This window comes from Vigna radiata, chromosome 2 (assembly GCF_000741045.1).
Source record: "Vigna radiata var. radiata cultivar VC1973A chromosome 2, Vradiata_ver6, whole genome shotgun sequence".
Classification (NCBI taxonomy): Eukaryota; Viridiplantae; Streptophyta; class Magnoliopsida; order Fabales; family Fabaceae; genus Vigna; species Vigna radiata.
The window spans coordinates 7,931,670-7,949,002 of NC_028352.1; the positions used below are offsets into that span (position 1 = coordinate 7,931,670).

Here is a 17,333-nt window from a genome sequence, read left to right on the forward strand (position 1 = left end):
TGATTCACAATTATATTCTTACAACCCTCACAAGTCTAATATGTAAACATACATGACACTCTGTCAAGCAAACAACATTAATCAATCCAAAACAGAAGAAGAAAAAGAGTGAAACCCACTTGGACTAGTCGCATAGCGCACACAGTCCCACAGTGAAACCAGGGGATTTTTGCATAGCAAGCACAACTCACATAGCGAACCCTCAGACAAAGGCCATCCAAATCGCATGAAATCATTCCATATACAGTTGCAAACAATAACAGTCCCAAGAGAATCACTAAACAACACAAAACCCCGTAACTCATATTTAGACAAAGAAAATGGCTTTGAAAGCATCACTAACAATTTCAGAAAGGTCCAAAACGACCTAAAAAACGTCCAAAAATTATACCCGGAACCCTAAAAACCACCAAAAACTGTCCTGGATGATTTTCCGACGACAATAATCGATTATCATACGTAATAATCGATTATTTACGAGAGCTTTGAAGAAATTACAACTTTCTGACTAAAATAATAGATTATCAAGTGAGATAATCGATTATTCTTATCTGTTTTTTACAACAACCTGATTTTTCTAGTTTTGATGGATCTAAGACATATCCAAATGAGTAAAATGCAGGATTTACTAGTTTGGTTCTGGTAATCAATTACAACATGTTGGTAATTGATGACCAATTTCAAAAATACGTTCCATGGCCCTAAATCCATTATGCACCTAACGACCTAACCTGGTTCCCAACACTGGCAACCCCTGAAGTCCTTTGTGATGAGCCTGCCTAGTGGTACAAACCATCGTCCAATGCTCTATCACGGAAAATGGTTTTTGTCTCAACAACTTTGAGGTAGCTCAACACCTCTAAACTTAGAGATGCTTTATCTGCACATAAAAACATTAAAAAAAAGATAAAGTCATACCATTATGATAAAGATCAACAACGACTCATATAAACGACTAAAAAAACACATGTAAACTGAGTAAGCTCACATGCAAAAGACAAAACAAATCAAATAGAGATAAAAATACAAAAAATTGACTTACTCAGTTAAAGAAACTAATTGGATGAACTTGAAGAACTCCTCACAAAGATCACCATGATAGTCTGAGATCTTCAAACAAATAACCAAAGAGTGAACATAGGAAAAGAGAAGACAAAATACTGTAGAAAAATGATTTATAAAGAGATGATGTGTTTATAAGTAATAAAACTTGTTTATGAAATATTTATTTATACTCAAACATTTTTAATATTAAAATAATCAAGTTTCACCACTTAAAAAAAATATATCAATTCTAAAATATCATTCTTACGTTTATTTTTTTTAAATAATTTCATCTCAATATTTGAATATTTTCTTAGCTCTGTTTCCATAAATAATATTTTTTAGCAATATCTTTTTATTTTTTATAATTAAATAAATGATCATGTCTTTTATTTTAATAAAGTTGTTGACTTCCTAATAACTTTTAGTCATTTTCCAATAATCTATATTAGTTTTTCTTAAAATATTCTTTTTAAATATTAAAATGTTCTTCTAAACATATATAGATATTCATGTTTAGTTTGATTTATTTGTAAAAAATAAAATAATTTATTTTTCTTTTTTAGTTTTCAGATGACTTTTACAAAATATATACTCATTCTCGTAGACTATTTCTATTGTTTAGTTTTAAATTTAATTAATAATTTGATTTTATATTTATATTTTTGATTTATTTTTATTACTATATTCTTTTTGGTTTATTTTAAAAGATTTAATATAATTTCTTCCGTTAAATTTCTTCTTTAGAAATTATTACGTGTTAGAGAAATGAAAGAAGGTAATGAGAAGTGAAAGAAAATGAAAAGAGGTGTAAGAAGGATAAAAAATAGAAAGGTTTTTGAAAAAAAAAAAAATATTAAGTATATTTAATATTGAGTCTTAAAAAAAGTAAAGATTGAATTAAATCAAATGAGCAGAAAACTTAAATATAAGATCTAAAGTATTCTTATTAAAATTGATAGATGAACTTTTATTGTTATAAGAAAACTATGTTTATTTTTATTTTTGTTTGTGAACTTAAATAAAGTGGAATTTAATTTTCAGACATTATCGATATAAAACTTTTGTACTAATGTCAAGTAATTCAAATTATGACGATAATTAATAATCTCATGTATTTATTAAACTTAGTGTAGTAGAATTCATAAAGATACATACGAATGGTGAAGGTAGAGGCGGCGTAGAATGTACCCTCCCGCGTTATTTTGGTTCATAGTAGTATTTTTATTTTCCTAAAAATAGTTTTATTATCTTTTGGGTCTTATTTTTGTACTTAATCACTTTACAACTGTTTTTTTATGCCTATATAATATATAATATAACATTCTGTATTTTAATCACTATATAATAATTATTATATGATATATAATATATAGTATAATTCATAATTACATAATAATATGTAATATAATACATAATTACATAATATAATACATATGAATATATATGAATATATCTTTACCTTTTTGGGACTCAACTCTGCGACTTTGATCTGCGCTTGACTTTGTTCAATTCCGCTTGAAGGTATTATTTTTTCCGATCTTCGATTTTCAGTTGCTTCAATTCTCTCTTTCAATTAATCTTCAACCCTCTTATCCCCAATTTCTCTAATTCAACCTAGGTTTTTTTTTTTTTCGACGAATTGATTCTCCCTCGTATCCCCAATTCCGATCTTTCGTGAATTTTCCTACACCCTTGCCTGTATGATGGTTGCCACCATCTAGTTCGTTTCTTTATTCGTTGCCGTTTCGGTTTTACTGCAGAATTTCGGTCCAATTTTGTTTCTTTTTTCTTTTTAACTGTTAGAGAGGGGAAATTCGTTTTCGGTTTTACTAGTATTTTCTGAACTATGCGATGTTTGGCATTTAGTTTTATTCGTTGCGGGGGAATTTGGTGTTGTGATTTCGTGAAATTGGCAATGTACGTTAGGGAGTGTCAACCTTCGTTGAAATGGGATGAGATGGCTTCATTGATGTTAGTGGGAGTTTGCTCATTTTTCTATTGAGCGTCATGCAGTAAGGAGTTTTCATAAGTAGTTTGTTTCAGCTTTCCTTTCGTCTTGCTCGATCTCGTGCTATAAATCTATTTGGAGCTGTAAATGGATTCGTTATTAATTTGTTTATAATATAATAATGTACTTTAGCATTGTTTGGATAAGCTTCTTCGTAAACACTTAAGGAGAAGAACATTAGGAAGTAAAATGAATTGGGTTTTTCTGATAAATTAAAAGTAACCATCTTCAGCCCTTGGACAAGTTTAATGAGAAACTTATATTGAAGTTTAGTGCTAAAGTTGATTTTAACTTATGAGAGAAATTCAATTCATTTTATCTTATTTTCTTCTCTTACAATGTTTGTGGAAAAGTTTATCTAAATCTTTTCTAGCGGGTAATAATCAATATTTCTGTTCTGCATTAATAGGTTTCAGGCAGGAATTGGGAGACTTGGTTTGATCTTGCAGTGCAAAAGAAAGTATTTCTTTTGGCCTGCCTTCTAAGCTTTAGTGAGGTTGACAACTTAATGTTGAGTTCTGGAAATAACTTGAACAGTAGCAGCAGCAGCGGGATAACTTCTTCGGATATGCCACCCTTGCCACAGTGTTTGCCACTAGATTCAATTACCGTAGGCAACAGAAAATATACTGGAGAGCTAAGAAGGGTTCTTGGTGTCTCTGCTGGAAACACGTCTGAAGACCAATCTTTTGGAGGTCCACATCCTAAACCCATGGCTCCTGGAGCTTCAGGGGAACTAAAGCACTTCAAAGAAAGTGTACAGGATGCCTCCAGAAAGGCAAGGTATATGATTGTTTTCTACCCAATTTCCTCCAACATATTTTTTACAGCCAAAAAGTTCTATTTGAGTGGCTGAGTGAAAAACAGAATTTAGTATGGCTTAGTCAATTGTGAAATGAATGATCTCATTACCTTACAGCTGGTGTAATGGGTGTAATTGTTGAGAATGGTAGGAATTGAGTACAAGAGGAAAGTTGAACCCAAAATATTAGTCCATTAGTTCGTGGGAGAAAGTGCTAGGTAAAGTAGTTTATTCTATTAAATGTGAGGCTTTTACCATAATATCAGTGTGCTCGGTCTTTTTCTTAATTCTATATGACCTTAAGATTTGTAAAATATTTGTGATTATGCTTTGTCTACTGTAGAAGTTAGTTTCAAATGTAAATTGTTTACCTATCATGTTATGACACATTGTGTTCAAGTTGATGTCCTAATGCAACTGTATGATGTTCATCAGGGATAGATCAAAAATGCTTGGGGAATCTTTATCTAAATTGGAAAAGTACGAGGCATTAAACATAAAGAAGCGACAAAGAACTGATTTATCTAGTGATAGGGGAAGTGGAGTAAACTTGACAAAGATGGGTAACCAGATTCACAAAATTCCTAATGATAATCTAACCCAGAGATCAGAAGCAAGGACCTCAAATTCAATGCTGAACAAGCGAATTCGTACATCAGTGGCAGATGTGCGGGTGTGTAAATGTTGTACTATTGTTGCTTCCATGTTTTCATTCTTTATCTGTGTAATGAAAGATGCTATTATTATTATTATTATTATTATTATTCTAAAATACTATATTGCTGACCTGTCATGTATATTGTTACATAATTTTTAATAATATGGACTTTAATATTTACGTGGGCCAAATAGGAATGCATATACAGATCAATTTACTCATTTAAATTTTCAAGCTCCTTTTTAATCCCAAAAGAAAATATTCAAGATGCTTCTAGCCTAGTTTAAACATTTTAGAATGGAATAATTGAGTAATCTGTCATCTAAATCTCCAAGTAAAGCATTGATAAATGATAGTACAAATGCCATATTTTAAAAATGGACAACTTTTTGATCTGTTTTCTTCTTGGTTTTGATTAATTAATTTATGTTAGTAATCTGCTTGTGCTTACTTTCACTCTTTCTTCGTGACTTTGCACACTCTGTAATGCTCTCAGGAGGAAAGTAGGTCTGCTGCTATTGGAAGGTCACGGATGGTCACAGAGAAGGATGCAAATCTGGTTCAAACACTTGGAGGGAGTTCTGTTCGAAACGAAGAGAAAACTCGCAGATTACTTGCTGGAGGTGAAGGGTTGGATCAGAAAATAAAGAAAAAGAGGTCTGTTGGAACTGTAGGAAACAGAATTACAACTACTGAAAGGGATGTAAAAATAACTGCACTTCCAAAGGCAAATGCTGATTTGAAGATGCGACTTTATGATGCTCAGGGTTTCAGGTAGTTATTTAGTTTTATTTCTTCTTTCTTCTCAATTGCAATATATATTTTTCAAATGTAAATTGTAGATGGAGAGTGTCTTGGACGCCTTATCACATATGAAGACTATTTCACTAAGTGTGAACTAAAGCACTCTGAATGAATCCATTTAGTGCGTCGCAATATTGATACTTGTACTTATCTGGTTCATTCAGTAATCTGTTGCTATTTGATCAGTTTTTAAAGCATTCGTGTTGTTTACTTGTTTAGAAGGGGAAAAAAACTTTCTTACTTCCATTCTCTTCATTGGCTATTAAACAGAAGCGGAGCCTGGGCCTCTGGGCATTTTTGTTTTTGTTTGGTTAAATTACAGCTTTCAGTTTGGGGATTTTGATGTTAATTCTCACCTTTCTTTCTGTACACTTTTTTTTTCCTGTTTGGTGATTGTTCAGAGAATATATTGGATGATCCCTTGGACTTGCTTTTTTTTCCATGGTGTAATTTTTTGTAGTTGAGAAAGGGATATTGCATTTTTTTTTTTTTTAATTCAGACACTTTTGATAATCCCCATTTTTCTATGAAAAAAAATTTGGTTAGAGAAGTACTTATACTAAAGTAATGCTCTGAATAATTACTTGTTCAAAGGTCTTTTTTATTCCTTCCTTGGAAAGTTACGTGCTTTGCTTTCTACGTTTGGTAGTGAAATAATTTATGAATAAGTAACAGGAATATATCCAAGATGGAGCTTGTTAGACTTAGATAGATGATTCGTAGACCTTTCTGTATATTACATTCACAATTGATGAATGTATTCATGTTAATTATGTTGATTAGTTTCACTGCTAGAGGATAGACTCAGGAATGCTTTTAAGTTTGAATTACGTGTTTATTGTTTATTTATATTCTTCATTTGACTAACCTATCACAATTAGCACTAGATAGAAGTTCATCTACATTATATTGCATGGTCTTTTTCTCCCACCAATATTTTTGTCCAGTAATTTTCCTCTTTGGAATATTGTTTATTTGTTTGATTCTACAAATATTAGGTTGTCATATCATTGGCAAATGGTTTGTTGCAACTTTTGTTATTGGGGAACAGAAAAGTAAAAGTAGTTCTCTTGTGTATTAATACCGTTTTTTGGGTGAAGATTGAAGTCTGGATCGGGTGGAATCAAGTCTGAGGGCTCTTCAGAGCTTACTAATACAGGTGTGCGCATGATGCTTACAAATGAGCAAGGTGTTTCTGTTCACAGGGAGCACATAGCTGAGCAGAGAGTTGTTGCTAAAGGAAACACCAGGTTTGAACATATTGTGACATGGTCTTTATTTCTACTTCTACATCCTAGTTGTTTTATCTGTCAATTTTGTTTGATTCTAGACTTAGATTTATCACAATAATGTTTACATAGGTTGTTATTTACATTTATGTGTTTTGATTTTTATTTATAAATTTATTAAATTTTTGTTTCTATAAATAGGGCCAGCACTCAGGAGGACCTGGCGAGCAGCCCTAACACAATAATTAAAAACAAGGTATCTCGAGCACCAAGGACAGGTTCAGTTAGTGCACTAGAATCATCAAACACTCAACCTTCATCTACAGCTTTTCCTGGTTGGTAACTGCCTTCAAATTCTAATATGAAGTCTCAGTGGTTGTTATAACAAATAATTAAAAGCCTTTTTACATCCATAGGTTCTTCTATACATCCAATGACCCAGTGGGTTGGTCAGAGACCACCTAAAAATTCACGCTCACGAAGAGTTAAAGTAGTTTCTCCTGCCTCGCGCAATCTCGAAGTTCAGGTCCCATCCGAAGGCTGTTTGACTTCCGATTTCAGTGTTAAAGCTTCTTCTGCTGGCAACAATGGATTTCCACTGGCAAGCAATGTAGACCATAGTAATCCAAAATATAAAAGACCGCCTGATGATATTTCATCTCCATTTGGATTATCTGAAAGTGAAGAATCTGGAGCTGGGGAAAACAAAATAAAGGAGAAAGGAGGAGTGAATGGCAGTGACTTTGGTATGGCACCAGATAAGGCTGGGGCTTCAATGTTTCAAATAAGGAAGAATAAGATATCAACGGATGAATCTGGAGATAGTGTGCAGAGACATGGAAGAAATGGAAGGAATTTATCATTAGTTAGGTCAGGCCTCCCTTCTGGAAGGGAGAAGGCAGAAAATGGACCAATAATGAAGCCAGTACAGGACATGAAGCCTAATGATAAGAGTAAAATGTGAGTTTACTTTAATTTTAGATCTAGTTCGTCCTTTCTCCTTTCATTTCTAAAACTGTCTTTATCTTTTTGTTAAATGCAGCAAATATGGTCGCCCTCCTTCAAAAAAGCAGAAAGAGCGCAAAGTTGTGGCTCGTGTAGGGAAGCAACTGAACATTGGTTCTGCTGATTTTGGAGGTACTGTTGATATTTAGAAGCTTATTTATTTGGGAATTTTTGTTCTATGATAGGGATGGCTAAATTCCTTCACTCTGCATATGTGTGGTAGTGATATTAGTGTGTAGGTTTTACCAAACTGAAATATTTTAACAAATTCCATATCACACTGAACTTTTCAGGCATGTAGAGTCTACAATAACATAATTTTCTGTAGTTATACATATATTATTTTAAATATAACTTATTCTATCATTAAATTATTTTCTGTATTCAATAAGTGGTTTAATTTCATTTTCAGGTTAATATGTAGCAAGTTAAGTATTTTTATATATGTTTTCTTTTCATTATGTTTACACACAGTGTATTGTGATTTTCCAGGTGAATCTGATGATGATCGTGAAGAGTTATGTAAAGCTGCAAATGCTGCTCGTAATGCTAGCGGTATGCTTCTTTAACCATTCTACCTTCTTCTAAATGTTTTTCTTTTTGGTTTGTAATTTTATATTTCACTACTTTGGTGGCTTATTTTCTGTAGACCTTGCTTGCTCGGGTCCTTTCTGGAATAAAATGGAGTCTATTTTTGCTTCTATCAGCTTGGATGATGCATCTTACTTGAAGCAACAGGTAGCAACTGGGTCTTAAGCATGTTGTGTTTTTTCTTGAAATGTGAAGTTACCATCTGACTCCCAATTCGTGAATAGATTCCGACTTACTGATTTTTTGTTTTTTGGTTGTTTAATCAGCTCAATATTGCCGTGGAATTTGATAAAAGCTTATCTCATATGTTTGGCATTGATCAAGATCTGTTGGTAAGTGTTTGGCATTATAAAAACTATCCTATATCTTTCATTATGTCAATATTGAAGAACTTCTGTTTTGATCTTCTTCTGTAAACTTAAGGTTTTCACTATTAAACCACAATTTTCATCTGGAGGAATGTGATTAGTAGAAAGTTTGTATTTCCTCAGGGTGTTGTTATAAATAACAAGACCACTCAAGATTCAGAAGAAAGAAAGAGAAGTCAATGTGATGAGGATTTAACTAAGTTTGATGCTTTGGCCGGAAAGAAGGACATGGAAAGACCGGACAAGGTTACCCCACTATTTCAAAGACTTCTCTGTGCTTTAATTGAAGAAGAGGAGTGTGAAGAATCATATCACCAAATTGATGCAAAGAATATATCTCGACAATGTGCCAGTGATGACTCTCACTGTGGTTCTTGTAATCAAATTGATTTTGAACCCAAAGATCGGGATAGAATGGATTCTGAAGTTGAATCAGAGGTGGATCTTCAAATTCAGAAGAACTGCGTGCTGGATAGACTATCCTGTGATAAGAGCACCACATCCAACACATTTAGATACCCAAACACATCCAGTTCTTTACAAAGCACTGGAGTTTGGCAAGGTGATGAAGAATTTTCCCTCTCAGATATCACACACACTAGTGAAATATGTTCAAATGATCTTGATCAACTACAGCATGCTGAGTTAAGTGTTCCTAGCTTTCCTTCTCCTGATGGCCAGTATCACCTGATGTCTCTGGATGACAAACTGCTGCTTGAGTTGCAGAGCATTGGCTTATATCCTGAAATATTGGTAGGCTTTTTTTGATATATGTAATTACAATTATTATAGTTATTTGAAGCTTACTAGATTTATGTCTATAATCCTTAATCTTACTTTGCTTGGAACAGCCTGATTTAGCTGAGGAAGATGAAGCCATTATTAATCAAGACATTGTGAAACTTGAGAAAGCACTATACGAACAGGTGTACATTGAAATAATTTTTCACGTTAATTATTTTATCAAATCTATCTCATTGACCTTAAATTTGGTCCATTCTTATATCTGTATCCCTTATTTTGATTTACTAATAGAATCAAAGGAAGAAGAGTACTTTGGACAAAATTGATAGAGCAATTCAAGAAGAGAGGGATGTGGAAAGGCGGTAAGTGCTAAATATGTTTTTCCTCTGATCCTTCTTTGTATCTTTAATTTCATTATCTTTATAGCTTTTGTCCTAATTTCCTTTTGTTTTCCAGTATTCATGAGTAACGACTTTCCATTTCTTGAATTTGTGCTTGAGATGTAATTGATTTTTATTAAGATTTTGTGCTTAATGTGCAGGAAGATTGAACAATCTGCATTCGACCATCTTACTGAAACGGCTTACAGAAAGAGATTGGTACAAAATATTCCTCTATTAACCTTTTTTTGTATTTTATTAAGATATGATTTACAAATCTCCTTAACCATTTTTATACTTATTTTAAGATTTACAAGATTTGTAATAAAATATCCCACTAGTCATAAAATCTTGTACTTTATAATAGAATACACAATTACACTAGTTTGGACCAATTTTATCAGAACTAGGCATTGGGTACCGGTTGAACCATAGTTACTAATTAAACTATTTGAATCAGTGGAAGTAAAATAATGTTTTAAATGTCTGAATATGTTTTTTTTTTTTTTGCATATACTTATTAAAAGAAAACTTGGTGATCTGGTGATACCGCACATGAGCCTTCCGAGTCAATGGGTTCAGTTCTTGTTACTGCATTTTTTACGTTTTGCTTAAACACCTTGTGCGATACCTCAAAAGCTAGAGTGAGCAAGTGTCCTAGCCTTCATGCTAAATCAAACAAAAACGTTCGTTCACACACACAGTGCACAACTTTCCTCCACCTTGGGCCCCTCTTGCAATTTAGTACAACAGTTTTTCTTCACCTTGATATCATGAATAACATCAGTCCCCAATTAAAAAAATGGTTTTCCAGGACCAAGTTTAGATAGTTTAATCTGCTTGGGGTCGTTGTTGGTATCTTAATTAGATACATTTATGAATCAGTAAGCAAATAACCCAGTTATGTGCTCCGGCTCTGATAACCAGGCAGAGCATAACAGTGATTTGGCCTTGTACCTGCCATACAGTCATGCAGAGCAACATATATGGTTGCTTTGCAGATATTGTTTGGCTTTGTAAAACCTACATGCTTAAACACCAAATCGGTCCTTGCTAGATTTGGTTTCAGTGTAGAGAGTGAATTCCTACTGATTCAGACAAGTTCTTTTCTTTTTTTGCTCGGGGTTTAGAATTTGCGAGACATGCTGTGTTGTTTGCTGCTGTGTTGGGAACTTGGATTTCTACTTCTTTAGATAGTTGTCTTTTAGTTTGTGTTGTTGGTTATCTTTTTGAGTCATACATGAGAGTGATTCATAGTTTCTCCCTCCCCCATTCCATTTCTGCATTGTTTCCACGCAAGTTCTTTCTAGTTTCTATGATAATGGTGATGATCTTCTGCCTGAAAATTTACGAGTGTCATCAGTAGACAATTTCTCCATATATAATGTAGTCTTTTCTAGACAATCAGTTTATTGAATTGTGGGTAATGTAGGAAATTCAAAGGTCATTGGTAATTGGGAATATTTTGTTAATGAAAGAGTGGAGTCCTTTAATTAGCTGTAATAATTAGTTCATCACTTTAAAATGTTTGCAGGCAAGCCGTGGAAGCAAAAATTCAAAAGGTGCAGTTCACAAGGTGTCTAAGCAAGTTGCTTTGGGTTTTATTAAGCGTACTCTTGGAAGATGTAAAAGATACGAAGAGTCTGGGATTAACTGCTTTAGTGAACCTACCCTACAAAATATAATGTTTGCCCCACCTTCACGTGAGAATGATACTCAGCCTGCAGATTGTATGGTCTCTGGCACAGCCAGTAATACATGTAACAAAATTTCCCATCAAATTGAAGCCAGAAAATCAGGTATTCCAAAATTATGCCTTTGTATTTGAATGGGATGTGTTGTTACTCTTTTCAGTATATATTGGGCCTTAGAAAACATTGATAAGCAATCACCCTGTTTCTTCCTTTGTGCAAGTGTTGTTTCATTGACTGTTAGAGATTTGTCTGTGTTGATTAGTTGACTTGATTGTTTCCTCTTAATTTTTGTTGTGTCTATTGCTACAGGTGCAATTTCTAGTGCTTCCGAGAAATATGATTGCCATAGAGATTATGCAGACAGGGGATTGGTTGATTCTTTTCAAGGTTCAATTCAGTCATCTGAACAAGCATCATCCAAGAATGGGTCCGTGTTTATCAAAGAAAAGAAGAGGGAAATGCTGGTCAATGGTGGTGTCAGTGGTTCTTCCTCAAGAGCATCAAATCTTGATGGTGCTGTTCATGGTGGAGTCAAGGGAAAGAGAAGTGAGAGAGACAGGAATCAAAGCCGGGACCAGAGCAGGCAAAATTCTATTGCTAGAGCTGGACGGATGTCAGTGGACAGTAGCCAAAATGAGAACAAACCAAAAGCTAAGAAGCAAAAGATTAGTGCTAGTGGACATGATAGGTTTATGGAAGCAAAGGATTCTGTTCGTTTACCAGCAAATGATACAATAAAAAATGGTAGCAAAGATGGGGCTACATTATCTGCTGTGGACACTTCTCAAATAAAGGAATCCAATGACTTTGGGAATTTACCATTACCTGATTTAAGTTCAATAGAAGAATTTGGTGGCGCACACGATCTTAGTTCTTGGTTGAACTTTGACGAAGATGGTTTGCAAGACCATGATTCTATTGGCCTTGAAATTCCAATGGACGACCTATCAGACTTAAATATGCTAATGTGAAGGAATATAGCTTACACTCTACCCGTTACACGTATTATGTCTGAAGGAGAGTTTGTATGTATTCACTGAAACCTTGTTGGCATCAAGATCCTGATGGTGCTTGAGTTTCTCTGGTGATTGGGATTACAAATTTTGACACATTTTTAGAGTAAACGGGAGACGTGGAGAAACTTGTTATTGCAATTCCATATTTTTTTCTGAAAGTTGTATAGAGGAAGCTTCAAACATGGATTTCATGAAATTGCGTTTTTAGATCACTTCTCTCATGAATCTAACTAGTTTTTCTGGGTTTCTAATCATTGTCTCAGAAATTGCTATCTATATAGAAGATTAATTTATAGCCCTCTGCCATTCACTTCAGCTGTGACTTCAGAAATAGTGTTCTCATTTCTCAAGCTGTGACTTCAGCAAAGTTACAGTGTATAATGTATTTTGGCCTTGTAGAACTTGACTCGCACATTATTGATTGATTTCTCCTGATTAATGGAGAATGGTATTTTAATATAGGTTTTCTGGCATTTAACATATAAATCAGTCTCCTTATTTTCTGCTGTTTTTCTCAGTTAACCTTCATCATTCAATCATGTAAACTTTCTTTTACTCTTCCAATCAAGAAATTATTTCATATTTATCAGAAAAGTTCTCATGACAAAATGCCACAAAACTAGGCCAATTCTGACTTCTTAGCCAAGGATTGACTGCACCATTTATTATTATATGAATCAGTGTTAGTTTATTTATTTCTTGCAGCTTTCACAGCAAAAAGAATCAGATAACCTGGTAAGATAAAGTGTGGTTAAAATAAATCTTGCATTTTCCTTGGTTTGAATAGTTTAATGCAGGTCCCCACTCTCAATCTGATACACTATAAGAAAAGACAAAAGAAACATTACTTTGCTATAAATGATAAAATGGTACCTAATCAAAAGAGACGTATGCATTAATTAAACTAAGAACAAAAAATAAAGTTGTCCTCTAAAATCTCTTCAAGATTGGACGGTTAATATATAAGCACGCCGATAATGACCCATATTGCTATCTTTCCAAATACTTTAATTCCATTTGCTCATTATTCATTCAAAAGTAGTACACAAATCCACACACCAAAACTATATTACAACTACGTTCTCACAATAAAATTATATTATAACCACTCTTCTTAGAACTTCCTTCAAATTCTTAATCATCGAATATAAGAGTCTGCTAAATGCTAAATCAATACGATATGATTTACAAAAAAGATTTATTCACTTTGCTTTCATGAATCAATGAATTATTTTAAGCATTTTTTATTTACTTTAATAAAAATATTAAATTTTTTAAAAATATCATACAAAAATAATTGTCCTTGGTTATAAGAACAAGGTTATGAATGCATTCATTCTATTCCTTCATTAACTTTTGACTTCAAGAGAGCATTTACATTTTAATTAGTAATAAAATATACTGAAAATTTTTCATTAACATTCTTAATTAAAGGTTTTTCTTCTGTGTTCTAATAAATGTTTATAATTAACAACTTCAAACATTATTATTAATATATAACATTCAAAAATTATTGAGTACTTATTGACTAGGCAACTTTGATTTGAACTTATAAGTATAATTTATGAAAAACAATCATGTTTGAAACGACTAAAATGATGTATGATAACTTTTTTTTTTAATATTCAAAACAGATGTATTTATCTTAATATTTATGGTAATTATCGTTTAATAATATTTTTTATCTTAATATTTATGGTAATTATTTAATATTTTTTCACAATTTATTTTTAATTTGATGTAATCTTTATGTTTTCTAGAAATTTCTTGTTCGCGTTGTCAACCTCCATCATGTACCTTCCACGTATTCCAGTAGAACCAAATGTGTGAAACTAAACTTTTAGGTTATCTCTTTATGAACAAAAGACATTATATTGAACCTTTTCAGAAAAATGTACAGATCACATTCAATCAAATTAAAGTGAATAAAAATATTAAATAATTATTATAAATATATAAAACAAAATTAGTATAAGACCTTATTTTATATAATAAGTAATGTTTCGATTCTTAGAGTCACTCATTCTCATTCGATATATAAAAAATAGAAGAAAAATTTAAATTATAAATATTTAAACTGTTTTAAGTTTTGGTTTTTAGTTAATGTGAGATTATTAAATAGAATAAAAATTTAAAAGACATTTTTGTACTGTAGGTGTAGGGTCTCTTATACCGGTGTGTACTATATGGTTTGCCTTGAGGACCAAACACCACTCATGCTATCCATTTAGGTCGTCTTTCTAGGCCGTCCACCTAAGTCATCCTTCCAGACCAACATCTAGGCTGACCACCTAGGTGGTGTCCAGTATAACTTAACAATATGATCAGATTATTAGTGGTAATGACTTATTAAGTCTCTAATGCAGATTAAGGTGTGATTGGACCGTTATTAGGTCCGGGAATGATAAAGGTTATTACAACTAGTATAAATAAAAGTCTCAAGTATGACTTTAGAATCATTATACACATTATATGCATCATTAGTTATGCTAACCGATCAATTATATTATTAATTTGAACGTCAAAATATCTTTAATAGGTACCTATATCCCAAACAGTTTTAAATATTTAAACTGTGTTACGTTTTAATTATGCAAAACTATATTGATTGTAATAAAACTATTGAACGTAATATTAAATATATTATAAGTGGTCTTTCTAGGTTGTCTATTTAGACGGTCTTTTCATACTGATCACCTACATCGATCATCTAGGCCGTATCCAGTATGACTTAATAATATGGTCAGATTATCAGTAATAATAACTTATTAAACCCTTAATGCAGATTAAGATGTGATTGAGTCGTCCTTAGGCCAACGAAAAATAAAGATTTATAACAACAAATATAAATAAATGTCTCAAGTATGACTTTAAGATCATTATACATATTATATACATCACTTGTTGAGTTAACCAATTGATTATATTACTGACTTGAACATCAGAATACCTTTAACAAGTATCATATCTTAAATAATTTTAAATATTCAAACTGTTTTAGGTTTCAATTAAGCGAAACTATTGATAGTAATAAAACTATTGAACGTAGTGTAGTAAAAATATTATAAGCAGTGGATGAATAAATGATGAACAGAGTTCAGGTTAATGCATAAAGACGAGTGATTGTTCTTACTTGATATGCATGTGCAAGTACAGTGGTGCATCAAGTACTTAGCATGCATGTAATTAATTGTGTTATGTGTAGTCCCTTTCCACTCACACGTACACCACCACTCAACCTTTGAGGATTGACTAATCAAAAGGTCTAAAATGCAGGCATGTGAAAACTTGCACCAACAATACCACAACCATTGACTTAGTTGTTGCTGCTAATTAATTTTGAGATTCTAAGATTGGGAACAAATGTGTCAGAAGGCAAAGTTTTTGTCTGCAATGCAACTTTGGACAATCATAATTTTTTGTCACAATATTTTAACATCATCTACGTGTTCTTATGTGATTGATCCATAATTTATAATTTCTTCACAATCAATAATAGTCATAAACACTAAAATGAACCAATTACATAATAACACGTAAATAATGTTAAATTATGCATCCAACTTAATGATACAACATTACTAACTCTTGTTTACTTCTTTGCATTTCATTCACCATCACAGACTTTTCGGATGCTCTCAAAACCCTAACCAAATTAAGAGTTTATAAGATAAATATTAGATTTTTGTGTGTTATTCATATTTATGGTAGGTATCAGATTTCTAATATATGATTGTTGTGTCAAAGGAAGAACATTTTGCCTGTCTAGTTTGTTATTTGTAATGTTATATTCAATATAAGTGTGTATATAAAGTTCAAAAATAATTATTAGGATAATCTGTGATGTAACTTTTTTAAGAATAATGATACAATAAAACACTTTTATATTTATTTGATATAAAAATAAAATGATTATATAAAAGTAAATTTTCATATATTTTTTAAAAATAAAAATAAGAAAAAGTATCTCAAATAAATATAAAAGATTATATGTAGAAAATTTATTACACCTATATTTGTGAGCTTCTTGCTTGATGTGTTCATTGATATTATGGTTGAGAATACAAGGTTGAAAGAACAAGGAGATAATGTGAAAAAAAATATAGGGCATAGTTGAGAAAAGTGTTTGATAATATACAACTAGATTTGAGAAATCGATTTAGCTCTTCAACATGCTATCATTACTTGTTCTACTATAGGTTTGAACTTAAGTAATATAAATTAAATTTAATAGATTTTGAATTTAAAATTGTTACGATTGCACAATTTGTTTGAAATTGTGTTTGCATTCTTAGTTTTAATTAGTAAAAAATCATATTAACTCACAAATCCATTAGGAAACAATATATAACTTTCCAACAGATCATGAACATTAATTACAATTTATAATTTTCTAAAATTTGATGGTTTTCATGTACACATAGATATTCAAAGTTGAAAAATGTTGGAAATATTACAACCCTCATAATTTGCAATGATTGAATATGTTTCTATTTAAATCTATTTGGGAGTATTTTGAAAATTTTGAATTCTCTAAACAGTGAAAATTTGAAAAAAAAATGAGTTGTTGTTTTCATCTAATCTGCCAAACAAATGAGTTAAAGAAAGGACCACACAAGTTCGTCTACTACTTCATTTTTTTATGTTAAAAATTAAAGAAAATAGTATGATATTATATTATTTAAGTGATGCAAATATACAATAATATTTTAATGTAAATTATTAATACTTGTTAATTAAGTTTAAATTATTACAATTTAAATTTTTAATACTTGCTAATTAAGTTCTAATTATTAGAGTAACATGTAAAAGTAATAATTTTTAACTTATTTGATTATATATATTAATTAATTAGTTAATTAAATGTTAAAAAAAATATTTATATAATATATATATATATATATATATATATTATAATAAATTTTAAGAAATAAAACTAAAAAAATAATGATGTTCTGATCAATATTTTCCGTTTTACTATTACGGA

The 17,333-nt window shown here is 31.6% G+C and overlaps 1 protein-coding gene across 2 annotated transcripts; it reads left to right on the top strand.

The window, feature by feature from the left end:
- The first annotated feature begins 2,498 nt into the window (after positions 1-2,498).
- On the top strand, positions 2,499-12,826 carry LOC106756183. Of its 2 annotated transcripts, none has more exons than XM_014638487.2 (17): positions 2,499-2,568; positions 3,465-3,838; positions 4,293-4,530; positions 5,012-5,289; positions 6,420-6,569; positions 6,750-6,883; positions 6,965-7,508; positions 7,591-7,685; positions 8,046-8,108; positions 8,203-8,291; positions 8,411-8,476; positions 8,636-9,265; positions 9,364-9,438; positions 9,548-9,618; positions 9,798-9,855; positions 11,171-11,435; positions 11,640-12,826. In XM_014638487.2, the coding sequence occupies exons 2-17, from the start codon at positions 3,564-3,566 to the stop codon at positions 12,299-12,301; spliced, it is 3,693 nt and encodes a 1,230-aa protein (XP_014493973.1). In that variant the 5' UTR covers positions 2,499-2,568; positions 3,465-3,563; the 3' UTR covers positions 12,302-12,826. The 2 variants fall into 2 exon arrangements, with proteins under 2 accessions (XP_014493973.1, XP_022634266.1); XM_022778545.1 differs by lacking the exon at positions 2,499-2,568 and adding an exon at positions 2,591-3,059.
- The last annotated feature ends 4,507 nt before the right edge of the window (positions 12,827-17,333 follow it).

Coding starts and splice junctions, on each gene's coding strand:
- LOC106756183 (XM_014638487.2), top strand. CDS start 3,564: ATGTTGAGTTCTGGAAATAACTTGAACAGTAGCAGCAGCAGCGGGATA. Junction 7,509..7,590: donor CCTAATGATAAGAGTAAAAT/GTGAGTTTACTT, acceptor TGTTAAATGCAG/CAAATATGGTCGCCCTCCTT. Junction 7,686..8,045: donor TGGTTCTGCTGATTTTGGAG/GTACTGTTGATA, acceptor GTGATTTTCCAG/GTGAATCTGATGATGATCGT.